General features: G+C 39.4%; 1 protein-coding gene across 2 annotated transcripts; it reads left to right on the top strand.

Moving 5' to 3' along the window:
* The first annotated feature begins 692 nt into the window (after positions 1 to 692).
* RCN2 (reticulocalbin 2) lies at positions 693 to 15,671 on the top strand. 2 transcript variants are annotated; one of them, XM_075099951.1, is made up of 7 exons: positions 693 to 852; positions 1,061 to 1,166; positions 5,539 to 5,735; positions 8,279 to 8,380; positions 9,587 to 9,683; positions 11,731 to 11,873; positions 14,871 to 15,671. In XM_075099951.1, exons 1-7 carry the CDS (start codon positions 736 to 738, stop codon positions 15,021 to 15,023), a joined length of 915 nt encoding a protein of 304 aa, XP_074956052.1. In that variant the 5' UTR covers positions 693 to 735; the 3' UTR covers positions 15,024 to 15,671. The 2 variants fall into 2 exon arrangements, with proteins under 2 accessions (XP_074956052.1, XP_074956050.1); XM_075099949.1 differs by having other exon boundaries at positions 8,267 to 8,380.
* The last annotated feature ends 5,591 nt before the right edge of the window (positions 15,672 to 21,262 follow it).

The raw sequence follows: 21,262 nt of genomic DNA, 5'->3' as shown, positions 1-21,262 counted from the left end.
CAATTAATCTAGTAAGAATGATTAATTTGCCCTCAGTGGGATTGGGATCAAAGCAATCCCAATTTGATGTGGCAGCTGTTAGGGATGGTATTTCTGGAGAGGCCCCCTGCTTATTTACTCAATTTATTTTTAGTTTGAGTGGGAAATGAGGTTAAATTTATTTTACGACTTTCTTTTCCCTGTGCTGTGTTGAACAGTTATGAAAATTTGGATTGATCCCAATTTGGATTGATTGTTCACTCATTTATAAAACACAGCTTCCCCTTAACTCGGTGTTAGAAGTGTTATTTTTGAATTGGGCCCTCAATCGAGAGACATGTTCGTCCCTTTTTGGTATAAAACTTTTACACCGCTCCTTTCCTGATAATCTTCCCTCATGCCAGGGTTTGCCGATCCTCGTCTGAAGTTCTGTTAAGAGTCACTTCAGCCTGCCGGAAAGTTACCGATGTCTCTTGGTAGCATTTGGTGTCTTCCACTGATGCACCGTAAAGGGAAGGGCTGGGCGAGCGAGAAGGGTCAACTTTCTCCCCCTTAGCGCACCCTTCGCGCCCGGCCGCGATCCCTCGCCAGGGCCGGGTGTGTACCGCGGCCCCTGCCAGCCCCGCCGCGCCGCCCCCCGTCCCCGCGCAGGCGGCCCCCCGCAGCCCCCCACCGCCCTCGCCCCGCCCTCCGCAGCCCCTTTCCCCGCCCCTCGCCGCCTCTGCCCTCTTCGGCGGGCGAGACTCGGCGGGCGAGATGCGGCGGCGGCGGCGGCCGCTGGTGCTGGCGTTGGGCCTGGTCCTGGCGGCGCTGGGCGCGGCGCGGGGGGAGCACCGCGCCGACTACGACCGAGAGGCGCTGCTCGGCGGGCAGGTGGGCGGCGGCGGCGGCGGCGGGAGGGTTCCCTGGCGGGGCTCCCCCGGCCCGCGGGCGGGAGCGGGCCGAGCAGCGCTTCCCGCCGGCGAGGCCGCGGGCCTGGCACTTCCCTCCGCCTCACCCCGCGGTGGGCAGTGGCGGGCCGGGGAGGGTCCGGGGCGGCCCCAGGGGCGGCGGGCTGAGGCGCGGTTTGCCTGTGCCGCAGGAGGAGGCGGAGGAGTACGCGCGGCTCAGCCCGGAGGAGCAGCAGCGGCGGCTGAGGGCCATCGTGAGGAAGATCGACTCGGACGCGGACGGTCTCCTCACCAAGGGTAACGGCGGGGGTTGCGTGCCCCGGGGCCGAGCTGGTGACGTGCGTGGGGGTCTCAGAGGGCGGGGACCGGGCTTTGGCCGTGTCCCGGGCCTGGCCTAGTGCCTCAGAGAAGGAAAAGGCACGCTCCCCCCTTGACACAGCCGGTGACACGCTGTGAAGAATTTCCACGGCAACCCGCTTGCAGTGAGTCAGAAATACCAACAGACTGTATATATGGAGGATAGCTCAGACCCTAAGATCTCTGCTTTACATGAAGAAAGAAGTGAAGGTCGTCAGGAGCACACAGGAGTGAGTTAACGTGGGCAAGACAGCAATAGTTGCTTGCAAATAACCTGCTTTGTGCTTGGAGCTGCTCCTTGTGCCTCTGAAGCCACTGTGAATCAAGTGGGTTTCTGTCTTGGAAATCCTGTTTGTGCAGCTCAGAGAGCAAGTTTAAGAGGCCAAGTACACTGCAGACATAATGCTACATACACGTGCTTCAATACCTGGTGATACTAAGTGACACTGACGTATCATACATTAATTTTATAGAATGACAGGTTGGAAGGGGCCTCAGGGATCATCTAGCCCAACAAGGAAGAACTGTGAGAATGTGCATAGACCACAACTCAAGAGAAAATATGTGAACGGGAAAACATACAGAAGCTTTAGTGAAACAGCTGGGAGTCAGAAGGTGGCAACTCTGAAACAACAAGGATCAGCCCATTCAGGGAATAGCAGAGGCCCACTCTTCCCTTCCTGACTTACGATTGCTGGACAGCAAGGACTCGTTGCTAGCTTAGTGGAGATGGAAAGCATGGTAATGCTTACCCTAGGAAGGTGTTAGTTGCAACTATCTGTTGCACACATTCGACAATAAAAAACTGCTTTACACTTTTAAGCAGTGTGTACCTTGCTTACTTGCCTTAAGACTTACTTGAACAAGTTGACACACTGAGGGAGGGTTACACAAAGCATCCAAAACAACCCTAGAAGACCCTGTGTTCAGGCTATTGCATGCTACAGTCCATACAGTGAAACCTCATTGCAGCCAATGAACCCTAGACAGCCATTCTGGGGAAGGTTGGCAGGATCTCCACTGGCTACACAAGGAGCTTAGACACACAGCATCCATGTAGATGCTTAATTTCAGGTGTCCTAATATCACCTGGCTATGGTGTCACAGGCAGATCTACAGTGGCAGGGAGTAATAGGACCTTTCTTTGCCCCTTCTTTTGCAACCATAACCTCCAGCCTCTAGTTGTAATCCCAGCGCCATCCTGGTGGTACAAGTGCTACAAAACAAAGGGAAAGGAGATGAATCCTGTTGCACAGGCTAAAGCAACAAGCTGTGGCTACAGCAAGGTGGGGCAACTCCACTGATGTCAGATGTGTTGGTCCATGTAGGAAAGCAGTCCAACCCAGCGACCTGGCTTCAGGACCTTCACCAGGTCTGGGCTCAAACCCATACTGAACTCTATCCATAAGATTTCCTGTCTTCTCTTGTGTAATTGCTCCCAGGTACTGCAAGGAAAAAAATACGACGAAAACACTAATCATTGGTAATTTAAGGCATCTTGACAGAAATTAGAGACATAATATTTTTTAGCTTTGGGGATGACAGTAATATAATTAGGATTTTTCTCTGTGCAGTAGGATTTTAAATAAGTCTTTATACAAACTTTGTTATCTAGCCATTATTTAATTCTTATGCCAGAAAATCTGATAATTTTATTAAAAGGCTGTTTTATTCCCTGTAGACAACAAAAATAGTGACTTTTAAAAAAATGTTTAATATACTATTGTCATTTTGTTACTGAATAATTTTATCTGCTATCTCATCTGAACATATTGGCAATTATCTTGCTATATTACTGCATTCTATAATTTAATTTCCAATTTGATTTTTGGACCAAAGCTGCTCTTTATACCTGAGAAATTAATTTTTTATCATCAGTATTACCAATCTTTTTAACAGCCTTTATCTGCAAACCACTTTTTTTGATCAACTAAAGCACATCCTGAGAGAAACTAACTTCCAATAATCATCTTTTTTTAACATTAACTTGTCTCTAAACTTCCTCTGCTTTCTCTGTCAGAAACACTCCACTTTCTTCAGAGGTCTAATATCATAACTCTGTTTTTCTTTTCCCTCTTCCCTCCTTCCCGCTTATAACTTGTAATTTGATCTTGTAATTTGATCATCACAACAGAGTATCAAAGGTCTCTTCCCAGACAGGTTTTTATTAGTCAGACTTGTGAACTCCATGGTAAACTCAGGCCCTTCGTTTCAGTACACCCTCATGACACTTTCTTTAATTTTTGAACTCGGTATGAAAATGTGGTGGTGGTTTTGCTGTGATTTTGACAAAAAATGTCCCTCACGTGCACACATACGGAGCAAGTGGAATCCCTGTTCAAACACCAGAACAGTGATACTTAATGAACATGGTATTAAATGTGCAGGAAGCTTTCTAGGTGAGAGGACAAAATACAGTTTTAAAGACAAGATCAACTGTATCTCTAGAATGTCTTCCACTTTATATGCTGAAACTAATCAATGGCACTTTGACTTCAGTGTTCCTGCATCTGGCTGTCTAGAGGTGAGATAGTACATAGCTTTGGCAGGATGGCTAATCTCTGTAACAAACATAGGCCATTCACAATGTGAAGGCTACAAGGGAAGAGCTCTATTTTGAAGTGTACAAATCCTGCCTGTACTCCATCCTGATGGCATGTATTGTATCTGGTCTCAGTCTAATGGAAACTTGTCTTCCCCTTGCTTCCCAAAGGAAAACTCGGTGGAATGTGTTTTTACACTAAGAAACTTACAGTATTGAAGCTTTTTCAGCTCAGTTATTTCTCAGTGTATTGCAAAACATTCTTTGAGAACTTCTTCCTTATTAGTGGCACCTCTGTTTGGAGAATAACAGTGAGAGATGTGGTACATTAATACAGCTTCTCAGAGAAATGGGTGTTCCTGGTGAATGGTGCTGGACATTATGTGCTCAGATGCTTGTGCCTCCTGCCTCAAATGCTGGGAAGTAAACCATGCCATAAGTTTTCTGTCTTTAAGAAAACCTGTTGCAGTTTCTTGTGAGACAATGCTGCACATTCAGTCAGTTCACAGAATCTGTTACAAAGTTGGTTCCTTTGGTAATACAAATTCGGTATTCAGAATATAATTTTTAAAATCTCTTGCTGCTTTTCAAAGATACTTAAATAAACCTAGTAAAGTTGTATTGACTCTTCTGCCAAGAAGGATAGAACAAGATACTTTAGGATTTAAAAAATGCTGTAAGATTTTTCTACACCAAAGTACATGACTCTTTGGAGCAGGATTTCAGCTGAATTGAAATAGCTATATACCTTTGGAATGCAGAGGAAGTTGTCTTCCCCTTCTGGGCACCTGAAAATAACTGGATGATAATGGAGAGAACATGTTCTCCGAATCTTCTTTAAATGAAGTAACTTTAATGTATTTGTGTGAATTCATCTGTTTGTTAAAGTTTTATTTCTTTTAGCCACCTTTCTATAAAAACAAGTAGCTTAAAAAGATTTCCAAAATATATAAGGCTTGATTTCAGCCCCAAGTAAAGAGAAGATATCTGTTAATATTTTATTTTGGGTAATGAAGGCAATGCCAGTGAATTTAGTTTTATTTCAGTTTGTGGATTTTTCAAAAGAAACCAAAACTGATGAGAACAATATTTTTTGGGGGGCACAAAGTTAAATTTAGAGCAGTTGGTCCAAACTGTATTCAGGATCATTTTTATAAGGCTTTGAATAGCAACAAAAAAAACCATGGTGAAAGGATGCTACAGTGTTGATTGGCTTCAGATTTGAAAAGGCCTGGCTACATAATCATCTCAAGCTGAGACAAATACGTCAGCAGGCAACAAAAGGGGCAGGCTTCTTGCTACCACTGTTCAGGTCCCAGTGAGCTAAATAAGGGTGAAATCAGCTGAAAATGAAGAATCTTCCTTCTTATGGGCTGAGTTTTTAGTGACACAGTTTGCTCTGCAGGTGTACGAATGCCACCTGTAATAATTTTTTCCTACCACGTCCCATGCGTATCAGAATGGGATGCATCGCACTTTTTCTGGCAGTGCCAACGTAAGCCAGATTAAACGAACTCTAGCCTAAGGGTAGCAATGGGGAAATGGTACTACAAAAGAAGAACTGAAGGCTATAGCTGTGATCTATTCTCTCATTCAGTTAACTTGAAAAAAGCCATAGCATAGAGGAAACATTGTTTTGCTTTAACTAGCCTCTTGCCTGTATGCTTACATCTGAATTGCAGAGTATATTCCAGACTGAATAGACCCATGATATCTTTACAGTTTTTATAGTGCAGACGATTCTGATTTTTTTTTAAACTATTTTCACAGATGAGCTGAGTTCGTGGATACAGCAATCTTTTAAACATTATGTTACGCAAGAAGCTAAGCAACATTTCAACAACTATGACAAAGATGGTGATGGATTAGTATCTTGGAAGGAGTATAATATGCAAATGTATGATCGTGTAATTGATTTTGATGAGAACAGTGTCCTGGAGGATCAAGAAGAAGAATCATTTCGACAGGTAAAATGTTGCAGTATCAGTTTCTGTAAGCTGTTGGTAAAACACAGCAATGTTTGTTTATTGTGATGGAATAAGATGGGTAGAGAAACCCTAGCAGCTGGCACATGTTTTAACACTTTCATCTATCTGAGATAGGGGAGTAATTAAAAGAAAGTAATGGAGTATTAAAGCTGCTACCAACAAAACAAAGACAGAGTGAAATCATACCTCCTGGCTATATTTTTTTGGCTGAGTGGGGTATGAGTCTGTTGATAGTCTTACCACAGAGCATGGTCTCCAGCCACCAACTCCAAACAAGTTGGCAATCTATTAGGTTACGTTTATAGTCTAACCAGTGTCCTGCCTTCAGCAGAGGCCGGTACCACTGGATTGGAGGCAAAGGAAACCCTTCTACTCTTTAACCCCCTTTATTGCACTGTTCTAGCCACTTTTTCAGGTGTTTCTCAAGTACCCAGTGTGGGGTATCAGTATTGCCTGCTTTAATGTTTTCTGTCCATTAGAGATCCACAGAGAAAGCAATAGCAATTCAGACATTTTTAGCAATCAAAATGAATCTCTGATAGCTAAAAGTGGATGTATAAACAACGGAAGTTATAGATTAATCTCATACACAAAAGCAAATACTGTAGAGTGGAAAGGCGAGAGGCAGGGAGGGAAGGTTCACCAAGAGTAACCACACAGCAAAACTTGTTTCCTTTCAAGTTACATATTGATAAGTACATGTCAATATTTTCCAAAAAGAGAATAAGTGAGTTTTTAGACTATTCTGGCTTGAGGTTGGTTGTTTGTTTTTTTTTCCCCCTGTGACGATTGCTTTGGCTGCTTTTAGTAAAGAAGTAGTAGTTTATATAGGATGATGGCAGAAGTGAAGCTAAGTTAGACAAGGGGCAGGGGATTTTACACACTGAAGAAACAAACTGTAAAGCTTTGGTCATGTAACTGAATAATTACATAGCTGTTAAATAAAACAAGACTAAAATGGAACTACCAATCAAAATACTGATCCCTTGTTTGAGATATTGCCATAACAGATACATAGGCTGAGCTTAGATGACTCCTACACACTTATTTATGCTGTACTTTGACTGCTTGTACATTTTCCTGCTTGCTGACTTTTTCAACATATATTGTAAAGAGCAAAATGAGCAGCGTTGTACAAGCATCATATGTCAGCTATCTTCAGCATTTTCCTTAATTTTGGAAATTGGTGATCCTGCTCTAATCAAGATGGAAGAGTTAGACTATGACATCAGTTTAGAATTGACATCAAGTAAACATATGAATTTACCAGAAGGTGGCAGCCTTGTTCATCACTTTGTAAAAAAACACTGTAAAATAGGCTTTTCCCCTCAATAGTTCAAGTTTATGTTGCAGTCCAGTACTTTCTGTGCTTCTGAATTGCCTTCTTATTTAAACTCTCAGCTAAGGTCAGCTTCTCTTCAAGAGTACATTTAATTATTTTGCAGAATAGTTAAGGTCTTACAATTATACTTTATTTGTTACACTAATTTGTTAACCTTTATTAACGAGGTTAGCCTAATTTTGAGAGAAGCATCAATAAATAGGGTATAAACTTAGTACAATTTCAAATGGTTATTTTTAAAGTATTTGTGATCTCTGGTTTGCTGGCCACTCCCTTATCCAGGTCGGAGTCATACTGATAGCACAACACATTTAGTCATGGGAGTCCAAAATTTTTGTAGCTCTCATCACATGCAGTTTGAGTAGAGATCAATGGCATGGGTCTGTATTTTGTCTAAAGAGACTGTACAAAATGAAAAAAAAAAACCAAACCACCAAATATTGTTTGCACATTTGGAATGCAGAAACAGGAAGTGTGAGATATTCAGAAATAAGAACTTGTCTGCTTATTGTGGATACTTATTATTTTTAAAAGGCACGCTAATATTTATACTTGAAACAGATTAGAGAAGTGACTTTGCTTTGAAATATGTTCAGATGTAATGGGCGACAGTCTTGTATTAAAGGAATCTGTCTAATCCTTCAGCACTTAAAATGGCTTCAGAAAAGACATTTTATGTATATGATATTTCAAGACCACCTTGAACTACAAACAGGCCTTGTTACAAATGAGATATGGATCCAGAAGATTAGATGTCCTCAAAATGTAAATTTTGGAATTTGCAATGGCTGTCATTAACTATAATCACTGTACTCCACTAGGTTAGTTTGGCAATTGGTGACTTTTAGAAGAGGAAGCATGTATAAAGACAAGAATTCTTGGTCTTTTTGTTATCTCTCTTCAATGTTTTTGAAGCCTTGGCTAAGAGTGTGTTTTAAATGTCTCCTTACATGGAGAAAAAGGTAGTTTTAATGCAAATCTTAAAATAAAACTACTTCAGTTAAAAGTGCTGTTCTTGTTGCTCTGGATGAGCTCTTTTTAGTGAAAATATAACATCAGTATAATATGAGTAGGTATTGTGAAACAATATTCTAATGAGGTTATGGCCAGCTACTATAATGTTGGTTTTCCTTTTCATTAAGTGCTCTAACTAAATCTATTTTCTAAGCTTCATTTAAAGGAGAAAAAGCGTTTTGAAAAAGCTAATAGAGATGATGATCCTGATCTAAATGTGGATGAATTTGTTGCTTTTGAACATCCTGAAGAAGTGGAATATATGACGGTAAAGTTTAGGAGGGTATCATTATCAGCATGTGTACACAGATGCAACATCTTTTTAATGTATGTGCTTAGCCCCAGTACCACAGGAAGTGTGCTTTAGAGCAGTTAGGTGTATTGCTTTTACAGACCAAACTAAAAATCTGATACTGTGTTGTAGATCCAGTGCAGGAGTTCAGGAGCTGGAGCAGTAGTTCAGTGCTTTTCCTTGAAATCTCTTTCAAGGACTATTACTGCACAATTGTCGCAAACTTTTGGGATTGGACTGGCATAGCTCTCTCTAAACTCTGTTAGGTTGGAAATACATCAGTGAGACTTTAGCTTGAGGAGGTTTCAAGCCTAGTTGAGAGTTCAGTTCTAGTTAAGGGGACTGACACGAAATGTTTCTTTGTACAGGAGAAGATCAAGCGCTGGTTACTCTCTTTGCTCAAAGTGTCACAATAGTCACTTTTCTGGCCAAAAAAAGAGTATTCAAGCCCATCTGAAGCTCTAGTATTGACTGTACTATGCTCAGAGTTTGGGGTATTATTATTTCAGCCAAGAGTACTTTGTCATTGGGCATCTGTTTCATCACTGCTGTGACTGTTGGGGTCATTCCAGCGCAGTACCAACAGTTGTCCCCAGTGAAGAGTACATTGGTGCTTTTGTGCAATAGAGCCTTCAGTTTTGGCTATCTGATGCTGCAGAGGCAACTGCCTGGAGGAGCACCACACAAACAAAACAGAGCCTCTGTGTTGACATAACTGTTGATTATGGACAAACAAGAAAAGACAGAACTATGAGAACAGGCACACTGGCTTCACAGGCCCAAAAGACCAACTGTTTTCCAAACAATTTCATAAAGTTGCAAAAATGCAAATTAGTGAGTACATCCCATGAAGAAAGCAAAGTGGAATGAGATGATACAGCTTTGCACAAGTAGCTGAGAAACATGAATTTATATAGTTTTGGATTATGGTGAAGGATTCATCTTTCAGATTTGGTTTTCATAAAACCTGACATCTTAGACTCTTAAGAACTGATCTGTGTTGTTGCACAGGAACCAATTACTGCACTAGTCTGCATAAAACAGAAAAGGAGATTTGAAATGAGTGAGTCTTTACTTCAAAGAATACTTTATTGCTCTAAAATAATGTATTGCTATTTCCCTTGATTACAAGGTGCTAATTTTTCACAAATGGATATTTTGCTTCTTGTGTGTATGCAAAAGGACTTTGTCATTCAGGAAGCCTTAGAAGAACATGATAAAGATGGTGATGGATTTGTTAGCCTGGAAGAATTCCTTGGTGATTACAGAAGAGACCCAAGTAAGGAAAAAGGTCGGGGGCAGGAAAGAAGGAGCTGAACAAAAGCTTTTTGGAATGGGGTGAATTGTATGCACCTTTATTTTCAACTTGTTACACCTCTACTTATAAGTTCTGACATGATTTATTTACATCACATACAGGTTCTGATGTTATCTACATTATCCTGCCTGTTAGAATAATTCAGTTGCCTGGTACTGGGCATCTTTCAGTTATTGCTATTTCATATCATTTCAGTCTGCCCTGTATGAATTTAGCAGTAGTTTGTGTATAGCCCATTCTCCTATTTCCTTGCAAGTTACTACTTGTTTTCCTGAAGACTGAGGCGTATTCCTCATCACTGGGTATGCAGCTGAAATAAGATGCAGTTTTGCCAGCTGAACACAACTGCATAACCAGCGGGCAGGAACATAAGGTCAAACTTACCTGGTCTTTATGAGCTGAAGAAGGCAGCTGTCAGCCTTGCTTTAGAAGGATTGAAGCTGTGTTTTAAGAGTTGGAGGGGAAGTGTAAGGTGCCCATTCACTGTACCAGATACCAAAAGCCTATCTGCTTTCACTTTTTATTTTTTTTCCACTCATGCCCTTCCTTAAACTTGCTCTATGCCTTAACAAGAAAAAGGACGCTCACCCGGTGTTTATCAATACTTTTCTCTAGCTATGTTGCTAACAGATAAATATTTCATAGGCTATATTTGAATTGCTGCAAGATAGGGCAAATAACTCCTCCACTTCCAAAAAGACCGGTAGCTTAGGGCATATGGAAAGTCTGCTTGGTCCTAAGGCATGCTAATTCTTAAGAGTGGACTACCATCCTAGTTGGAGAAAATGTTTAAGCCACATGAGGATATAGAGAAATCCGGGAATAGTTGGTTGTTCTTCACTGCAGCCAACCCCCTGGAATTTCACCTCTTATTACCATCTTTGTCTGCCAGAGCCAGTAAAAACAAGGCATCTCTCCTGCAACCACAGGGTTCCTTATCTTTTTCTTGCTCTGACTTGGAAAAAAGCTTTTCCAAGCCAGTCTATCCAAAGGTGTTAGAAAGGAGTGGAATTGTTGCTAGGGTCCTTACAGTAATAGATAACAGCTTTGTCATTAAAACTTTTTAGCAAGAATTCAGAATCACCTATAATTGTAGAAACTACTTCAACTTTTCTCCAGATGGCCATCTCTTCTGCAGACAGTGTTCCTGCAGCATGCTTTAAAATGACTAATAAACTACATGGTGGGTCTGGTTTCATAATTGTCTTGTGGTTTTGGGCAACAGCGTATGGTGAATGGTGTCATTAAGGGATTATCTGCATGTAAACTAGATGTTAGAAAGGAAGGAGAGAGACTTTGCTCTTTTTCTTTTATAGTAGAAACCTAATTATTTTTAAACTGTAACTTATCAGCTTGTGATGTCAACTGCTTTTGATTGACGAGGTTTAAGAAGTCTTAATATCTGTCTGCTTGTCTGCAAAGTTTACCAGTGGTGAAAGACCAGTTGTTTGAATTGCTTCTAAATTTCTCAAGAGTTAGAGACAAGTTTAAGATTGCTGGCTAGGTTGCAGGGTGCAATACCAGTGCATAGGGTAAGTAGAAATCATGTAAACAAATAAACAAATAAGTAAAACCAGTAAATGGAATTGGTTTGGATATATTCCAGGTATTTTAGAAAAAAAAAAAGAGACAGTAAACTAATATGAAAGCCTGCAGTATTGGCCAGAGTCTATTGAGCTAATCAGGAGCTTTGTCTTCTCTGTTTTCTGTCACAGGTGGGCCTCCCTTGATGTTAAAGCAAGGGAACAGACAGTAGAATGTTATTAAAAACTTCTATGGCCTTATAATGTCATAAGCCCATATACTGCAAAACACTAGATATCTACATACTTTTTGGGACACTTGTTAATTTAATGTTTTTCCCTGCTTTCCTTCATCCATTAAGTGCTGAGATGACCATAAGGTCTCAGTCAATTTTTGTGTTGTATTTTATGAGATTAAGTGAATTTGCTTAGGAGAAAAGGTGAGGTAAAGAGTGGCTTTAAACTTGGCAAATGTGTCTTACCAGCTGCAAGGGAAGATCCAGAATGGATACTTGTTGAGAAGGATCGGTTTGTGAATGACTATGACAAGGATAATGATGGAAAACTCAACCCTCAAGAGCTGTTGTCTTGGATAGTACCTAATAATCAGGGGATTGCACAAGAAGAGGTATGTATTTTGACTGCTGTTCAGCTTCTAATTAATGTGTTACAACTCTGAAGGTATCACAAAAAAAGATAGATGCATTCAGATTTACCATGTCTTAGTATTTGAAAAAGAATGCTTAGTAATCTTTGCATTTATTTTTAACCTTTTTTTTCCAGTTTGACAAAGAACACAGGTCCTTTAAGTGTGTTAGGCAAATTGGAAATTCCTATTAATTGTCTGAATGTCTGTAAATTAATAAAGTGCTTTTCTACATGTTTACATAGTTTATCTGGTTTCGCTTAAGAGTACAGTCTTTTAATCAGTAATTTTTTAGTTATTGTAGGGAAATCTAATGATATATGCTCCTAAAAGAAGCTGTTATGTACTGACAGCATAATTCTGAAAACAAAAATTGATCATGATTCTTCTAACTGGATAAGTCACCATAATTTGCAGCACTAAAACCTTGCCTTTTCCGAAATACAAGAAAATGGAAGTATTCTATGATTCAGGATGCTGTAGTGCAGACTTTAATGATGATAATTAAAACGGTTTAATCAGGGATAAAACACTGTAATAGGTCTAAGCGGATTCTCATTTTCGCTGTCTTTAGTTTACTTTTTTTTTTGTAGCTGGCAGAAGCACTGAGTGTTCCAGAATAACCTGTTTTACTAAGCAGACTATACAGTCACTGACTGCAGTAGCGAGGATTTCTGCCTTTCTGCTAGTAACTTTTTATCTTAATTGGTCCAAATCTCCTTCCTTTTTACTGGAGGATTTTGGTGTTCAGAATGGCATGAACAACAGGTCTTCCCATGCCTCGGTAATTCCTGGTAAAAGGAGGAGGCACTTTGTATCAAACAGCATAGCCTATCTGCTGTGTTGGACTAGCTCATTACTGAGGTCCCACCTCTTCTTTTTTCAGCTCTTTCGGTGACAGAAAAAGCAACACGGCTAGCACGCAGCACTGGGTGCTCACGTATCTAACCTTGAAGGAAGCAAAGCTTTCTTTTTTTTTTTTGCTCTGGTAGTATTTTTGTAAATGTGAATCTGTAAGCCTTTGCACAGTCTGTTTTTTTTAACATCTGACTCTTGAGGGTGGTCGGTTCTTATTTCATAGAAACAATGCTGTTCTAACTGAAATGAATTCTGCGTGGTGTTGAGTGTACTCATACCTGTTGGTTTGCTCAGTTGTGTTTGGGGTTTTTTTTAGCAGTTCTTTGCTATTCAATGAAATTTTAGCTTACAGCAAGGCCATGCTGTAGTAATAGCTCGGTTCTGGAGGAAATGAGGGTTGGTTTTTTTGTGTTTTCTTTTTTTTTTCCCCCCTCTGATGTGCTATTTTTTTCTTCAGTTAATATAAAGGCTTAACAAAGTCATCAATCCTAAAGAGATTGACTTAAGCTATAAACTGCTGTTTGAAAGCTGAATATTGCAGTTTCATTGTGGCATTGCGAAATGACTTGAGAAAATTGGTAGCTAAATAACATAAAATTAGAGAAATTACTATACATTCAATTTCCCGGAATTGATAAGTGTTTAACAAGATGTTTGTCTTAACATCGTAGTTTTTGCCATGCAGAGTGCATTTAAAATCTGCTTGGCTGACGTTAGTCCCTGCTATTTTCTTCAGTCCTTCTTGGTGACGTAGTCAGCTTAAATGTAAGTAACATTTAATTTTTAAAAAAGCCACTAAGCAGTTATATTGAGCCAAAACAATCAGAAAAAGTAAAAAGTAGGTACAGAAGGATTCTCTAAACCATTGTATTTGTAGATGTTTAGCAAATACAAGTAAAAAACATGCAATACTGGGACTCCCCTATTTCTCAGAGATAATAAGTGCAATAGAGGTGCTGCACCAGTTTGTTCACTTTGAGCTATGCAATACCTATGAATAAGCTACAACTAAAATATTCTGCAATTGCATTTTTGTTTTACTGCTGACTTCCTTCCCTTTATAATATATAAATAAGCAAAAGTCTGATAACTGTTTTTACTTGCAGTTTCATTTGATATTGTCATGATTTAATATTTTAAAGTTTTTTCAGAAGAGGAAGTTTTTGCTTTTAGGAAATCAGGGAAAGCGTGAAGTGCTACCCAAAGTTGAAGTTCTTATGCATAGATGGCTTATATTGTCCACCACTGAAGGTAGAAAACCCTTTTTCACAGTGGTCATCAAATGCTTTCCAGTTACATTTTAATCATCAATTAAAGCCATGGAGCGTTTTTTTGGAAATCATAAATAGATACAGATTATCCAGCTGCAAATCTTTTTTTTTTTTTCCTTTTTTTTTTAATATGCATGTATGATGGAAGAGAGAGCCTCCACAGCTTCAGGAAATAAAAAATGGCTTAGGACAATAGACAACTCTGGAGTTGAAAGCAAGAGATGCTTACAGCTTATTAACCTGAGAGCTGTAAACGATGCTTCTCTTGTCAGACACAGGTTAAATATGGGACAGAGATAACAGGCACACACTTCTGAGAGAATGCACAACTTGAAGACAGTATTGGCTCAAATCCTAGTTGAGGTCCCACCCATCAAGGACTTGCTGTTGTAGCTGTCATTCTGTGGCTGAATGTCCAAGGGGCCCTCTGAAAACCCAGGGTCTCTAGCTGACATGCCAAGCTTGCATTTTCTGCAGACTGTACACTGAAGGTGTGTACTGCACTCGCCCGTGGATTTCAAGGACTACAGGTGGTTCTAGGAATATGATTAATCTTTGCTGGCTTAATAATGTCTTCCACCCTCAAAGTAAAGCTACGGGTTTGACATTGGTTTGTTGCTTTAGAATCGATAGTGAGGGTAAAGGTTTGATATTGTGATTTTTCCACCAAATAAAAGAGGCAAAGAAAAACAAACCAAGGAAAGAAAGGCTTTGTTTTGTCTATAAAATTTTGTCTAGCTTGTTAAAATAACAGCGTTGTGGCAGGACTTTGACAAAGCTGTCCCAAAAGCATTATTGATAAATGTTCACATCTAGTAACTGTGCACATGGTGTTCCATTTATTTTAAAGGCTCTTCACCTTATTGAAGAAATGGATTTGAATGATGATAAAAAGCTTTCTGAAGCTGAAATTCTTAAGAACCAGGATTTGTTTCTTAACAGTGAAGCGACAGATTATGGTAGACAGCTTCACGATGAACGTTTCTACCATGAAGAACTTTAGATTATTTATTTTGTAATCTCTTTTTCTTCCCTTTCTTTCATTTGGAGCTTTTGTTAAAAGCACCCATCAGCTCTGTTGCAAGTTGTTATGCTGTAATTACAGTACACTAATATTTGTGTAAATAATTTTCATTCAAAATTTAATTGTCCTCCTGCAGACTTCATTGGGCCTCTTCTAGCCCTCAAAATAATCTTAAATACTTACTTCCAAAATTATATAGTGTTGGAAATTAATTACTTCAGGAGTAGTACTGTGTTGTGAAGAGTTGTCCTACTGTATATGAAGAAAATGGAGAATCTAAATGGTTCTGAAAGAATGCAAAACACAGTAACTGAGAGACTACTATTTCTTCTAATCAGTTTAATTAGAGTGGGAGTGGGGAAGATGGGGGGATGTTTAGAGTCAGTATTAACTGTGTTTTAATACGTTTGGAGAAACACTTAGATTAATGCCTCAGTTGTTTAAGGGTTTTCTACTTAATTATAAATGGTTTCTATACTGTGTTTTATTGTATCATAAAACTTGCTATTTTTACATCTATAGACAATAATAGTTTTTAATGTACAGTTCTACAGCATTTGCAATACAATGGTATTTTACGGTGTTAAGACCCTCTTTATTTGTTGGATTAAAATTTAAAATATTGTGTTTCTGTGTTTTGTCCATTTATTACTTACTGTGGGTCATCCATAGCAATTCTTGAAATGTGAACAATGTATGTCATGTACAATGGCACCATTCTTAGCCTTTATAAACCAAGGACATGTCATCTCCTCTGGATGCTAAAGAAGATTCAGAAAAAGCGAAGTGTGCGTTTAGCATTTCCTGGACCAGTTTGCAAAAGCAATTGTATTTGGTTTTTTTTAGTTGGGATGATGTATGGAACTCTAAAACAGTAAGGCATTACATAATACTGGTAGTAACAACCTCTCAAAGTTAGCTTTGGTTGCAAGCTCCACAATTACCATTCATAAAAGTAAGTACTGTCCTGCTAGGTGATTATTTGAAATAGCCTGAAAGGTTAATGGCACGACAGATTCCATTTAGGAAAGTACATATATTAGCTTTTTATCTCCTAGGATGTCATAGAAGTTAGTTATTTCAGTTCCTGGGAATGTGAGTACAACTATTGCCATGCTGGGGGTAGAATCTGATATACCAAAAAAAAAAAGAAATCTAATTAAATCCAGCATGTCCAGGAATATTAGAACAGTTGTCATCTTTGTTGGTTTGAAATGTACCCAAAGGTGCCTGTTTGTTGTTATTCTTTAGGGCATTTTTAAACAAGTCTTAATGACAGATTCAGCTGTATACTCAGCATTAAAAATGTTGTCATCAACTTGAAAATTCAACCTGCAAAGCAAGGAGAAAAAAAGAATGCCTTTGGAAGGATGCCGTTGTCCTTTGCTCTTCGACTTAGCTCAAAGTAATTTGTTGGATTGCAATAATTTGCATAAATCAAGAATAAGAAGATACAGCAAGACTAGTAAAATACCAAGCGGCATAGCATTTATACAGCCTGCATGTCAGAGGCTGTGCCAAAAATCCAATGTATTGCTTATTTTAATATTTCTGTAAGCAAATCATGTGAGGTGTTATTAGAGCTTAGCTCACTGTAAAATAGAAAGAGAACTACAGCTTTTGTTGCTTTGCAGCTCAATGTAATTCTACGGGCACAGAATATGAGTACTTCAAATGGAAACACTACAATTGTTGATGTAACTGAAATCTGGATTTGGAGAAGTGCTAAACTCAATCCTTTAATAATGTTGTATTCTGTTGAATTTTTTTTGTAATTCCTAGAGTGAATTAATCCAGGTTCTTTTGGTTTCTGATAATGTTTTTAAAATTAGGCTTCTTTCACTTTAGGATTAGAAGCCTAATAGTGCTTTCACAATCTTAAAAAGATTTATGGCTTTTGCTAGTTTAACCTAGTGTTAACCTAAAGTTGCCCAAATTGGCAATCCACCCCTTACATTCAGTGATGTCTGTGCAAATATTCTACACAGGAGTAGCTCCAGTATTTTGGGGCTTATGCGCTGACAGAGTCCCTTACCTAGCATTTTTTAACTATACTGAGAAAAAGTGCAATGAAGCAAAGCATCGTTAGAGCTTATACCTATCTCACTGTGGATAGAAATTAAACAGAAACTTTAGTTTTAACAAGCCAGAGCAGAGATTTTCAGCGCTCCAGTGTGGTATAAGTTATTCTGTATGCTTACAGAAGGAACAGCTGGTACTGAATCTGGGATTAGCAGAGCCTGTGAAAGTCACACACAGAGTAACCCTAGTGTCCTTATGTTTCCTGTTGGCCCTATCCTTTGCAGAAAATTTATAGAGTTTCTCTGTTTGGTGAAGGTTAAGAGCAATGTCTGGTAGCTCCCTCCCCTCTGCCCCGTTTTACAGAAGGTTTTCCACAACATCCAAACATCAGCTATAGCCACATGTGTTCAAAGCTGAAGATATTTTGGAACAAAGGACTGTGTCTTGTGCTGCTGTTACATAAATCTGATGCGTTGTCTTGAAAAAGCCTCCAATCCGTGTATCCTACAGACCTGTCAATGGCATACTAAAGAATCCTGTTCTTCCTTATGCATCTCTGTGCCTCGTCCAGCAACACACCCCGGAGAGACTGCTGTGATAGCCAAGAAGGCAGACTCTGAAAAACAAGGGGACTGTTTGTGCCTGCTTCTGTAGGGACATGTTACTTTGGCAGCCTTTCTGTGTTCCTCTCTGTCCCACTGCTGTGGAAACTGATTCTTTTCTCATTTTCTCACCCATCTCAAACCTCAGCAAACAAATAAAAACAGGTTGTAGGGGTATTTTAGAAAGCAAGAGCAGATTCGGCTAATGTGACATTTCATCCCAGAAGCCCCTTTTGAAGAATGAGACTTCACTCAATTAAACTCTGCAACTTCTACCTGCAGAAGTTTTATGAGCACGGTTCGGGTTATGGTCAGCTGGAATAGCTCAAAACAGCCAGTCTGAAAAAACCAAAAAGATCAAACTCAGAATTTAAACCATAGCTGTGACTTACAGGAAGAGAAGGAAAAAAAAAAAGATGATACAGTTGAGCGTCATACTTTCTTTATCAATACACTGTGGTTTGAGATGAAGAGTCATCCTACTTCAGTGTGTTCTGCTGAAGGTCTCTGGCCTGTTACGTCTGATCTCGCTTTGTAAGCCACACATGCAGAATATTCGCAATTCAAATACGAAAGACCACTCGGACTTCTTAAAGAGAGACTGAGCCTTCCTGTTGGCAAGGTAACCTCATTCTCATCCTCAGAAGTAGTTATCCCTAATTCAGGGGCAGTCCCCAGCTCTGTAAGACTATGCATTAGGATGATTCGTTGGATGACGTCTAAGTGAGAGAGACTTTTGGCGGAATAAATACTAGCTAAACTCGACGAAGAGAACAAAGTTTCTCTGCTTCTTCCAAATTCCTTCCATTTATAAAATCAAGGACCTAGCAAAATTTGATTTCTAAACAAACATTGAATGTAAAAATATCTGGTGAACAGGGCAAAGGGAGGATAATGTGACAGCACATAGATGAAATATCAATACTATGAAGCTTAGATTTGCAGAATTTTCCAGACCACGAAGCAGCCCCATACATTTAGTATCTACAAAAGCACATCCTACCAAAAGCACAGCTCATCTCAAGGAAGCGAATGGGTGGCAGAACAAGCAAAATTACATTGCTGGTATAAACAAGCCAGCCTTCTCAGAGGTGTGCAGTTATGTGACAAGAGGCAACAGTCACAAGTTCCAGCAAGGGAAATTCTGACTAGATGAAAATTTTGCAGTAGGGGTGGTTAAGCAGAGAAATGGGCCCAGAGGAGCGGCGGCAGGCTTTCTACCCTGGAGACAGTCAGAGCTCAAAAAGGTCCTGGGCAATGGGATCCGTCTTTGAAGGTAGCACTGCTTGGAGCAGGAGACTAAAGCGGAGACCTGCCTTGCACAGACCAGGAGGCACAAATAATCCTGTTTAAAGTGATCCTATCTAAACCATTTTGCAACGTGTTTATTTTTCTGCATATTTTAAGTTATTTTGAGTATGCAGCGTTTCCAACTACAAGCTATCCTTTCCTTCTCTGTCCTAAAAAACCCCCAGAGCTTCCTAGAAGTAACAAGAAGAACCTCTCAGAAGGTGAACAGTGATCTCAATGTTGGTTTTAAGGTAGAAGTTATGCTTCTAATAACACATATATTATAGCACGTTATATGTATATATAAATAAACCTTCTGCATAGAGAGGGTAGTGCCCCATGTGAAATGCTTTGTGCCCTTCTCACAAGAAGAAAAGTCACATAAGGGTAATTCCACAAGAATTTGGTGCTTACAGCGGAATCATTTGTGCTGCATAAATACTGCTCACATGGATGTGTACCAACCGCTCGGAATGGAGGTGTAGGGAAATACTTGGTTTCGAAGAATGTTATTTTACCCACTGATCTATCAAAGCAAAAAGAAGTTGAGAAAAAAAATCCACAAGGAATTCACTAGCAATAAAGAAAGAGTTAAATGGTTTTGAGAAAGCCAGTAATAAACCTTTCTTTTGGTAGTAACAACAGTAGGAAAACAAGACTGAGCAATGTTAAACATCAGGCATAATCACTTACCTAACTGAAGTGTGCTACAGCTGATCGGTACTTCTGGCATTTCAGGTTTGCAAAAAGTGCAAACGCTACAAATGCTTTTACCAGTTCCCTGTTCCTCTTTCTAGCTATTGTGGTAGGAGTATGAGGCAAAATACCTGAGTATGTGTTTTCTAAATCAGGTAGAGGGTTGCAGAACTAATTGGGACTAAACAAGTTGTCTGAACTGTGTACGTTCTGTTTTGTCTGGAAATTAAAACAACTACACTTTAGTATTTCAGACTGTCTATAGCAATAAACAGGCAAATAATTTATCTAGAGAAGTTTTGCTTTTTAAAGATTTTTTAAAAGATCTTTCAGATGTTCACTGTTGACTTGCTACAGTTTTGAATTTCTACTCAGAAAAAAAAATTATAAAACAATAGGTGATGTTTCTGAATGAGCAAATATGCAGAAAAGTTGCTAAAATATGCCAAAGGAATCTAAACTGTTGTCTCCCATGATGCTAAACAATTCACTGTATTACTAAAGAAGGGGTATTTTGTACAGAGACAGACCTGGAGATGGTATATTTTGGACAAAGGTCCAATGGTTTGAGATCAACTAAAAATGCCATGATTTTTCACGAAACATAGCAGCGCCTTTGCAAATGCCAGCCTGAACAGCTGTCGCCTATGTGCATACCCCCTGTAGTCGCAATCAGGTACGGTTAATTCTTTGCAAAGCATATCCTAAACTTCTGTCTAATGTTTCAGCAAACCTGAAGCCTGCTTTCTTTCCAGAATTGCAGTATTCAAAGAGTCCTTTATGAGAAGTGGAAACCTCTTCAGCACGGCAAGTATTGCCTACTTGGCTAATGAATATGCAATACTTGCAAATGAATAGTGATTTCCTTTGAATTAATGGCATGGAGAAAGCAAGTGTCTTGGTAAAACATACAAAAGATGTCAGTGAAATAAAAAGTATCTTTCTGCAGGTACCTGAAGTTATGACATGAAGGGGAGACAGAAACCCAAATGTTTTCATTTTCTTTTTCACAAAGTGGTTATACTTCTCTCCAAAGAACTACCAGATACTGTTTGTGTTAATCAAGCCTCCTGTGACATTGCACTTTCCCACAGTTTCTCTTCTCCTTCTTTTGTCTTTGAAACACTTTCAGGGGTAAGGATGGTAGCTAACCATGTCTAAACACGTACGAAGCACAAAAAGACCCCACATTTCTGTGATACGATCAATAATTTTAGGATCTACTGAGTATCATGATGTTAATTTTAGAGTAAATCCATTCATGTTCTTCATCATTATGGCAAAGACCTGATTATCTTTCTCTTGGGTAAAACATCAGGGACTGGGTCCATCTTTCTGTGAAGGTCTCTATTGGAAACAGCTATGAAATGCTAGATATTGGTTAAGGTTGTAATCTATGCAATTAATCTTTATGTTAATTGTCAATTTTACTGAAGCAAAACACCAGCAGGACTGTCTTGCACTGTGAAACAGTGCTTTTGGAAGGGTGTTCAAACAGTTCCTTCTAAAAGGGAGTGTGTTTCAGAGCCGAGCAGAGCTGATGTTGTTGGGTCTGCAGCATATTGAATCCGCTTTCAGCCAGCCATAGATGGGTTCAGTGGAGTTGTA

Source organism: Phalacrocorax aristotelis, chromosome 7, assembly GCF_949628215.1.
Source record: "Phalacrocorax aristotelis chromosome 7, bGulAri2.1, whole genome shotgun sequence".
In the NCBI taxonomy this organism is placed as follows: domain Eukaryota; kingdom Metazoa; phylum Chordata; class Aves; order Suliformes; family Phalacrocoracidae; genus Phalacrocorax; species Phalacrocorax aristotelis.
Note: the sequence above shows the minus strand (reverse complement) of the source record. Positions and strands in the feature narration are given on the sequence as shown.

Coding starts and splice junctions, on each gene's coding strand:
- RCN2 (XM_075099949.1), top strand. CDS start 736: ATGCGGCGGCGGCGGCGGCCGCTGGTGCTGGCGTTGGGCCTGGTCCTG. Junction 5,736..8,266: donor AAGAAGAATCATTTCGACAG/GTAAAATGTTGC, acceptor CTATTTTCTAAG/CTTCATTTAAAGGAGAAAAA. Junction 9,684..11,730: donor TGATTACAGAAGAGACCCAA/GTAAGGAAAAAG, acceptor GTGTCTTACCAG/CTGCAAGGGAAGATCCAGAA.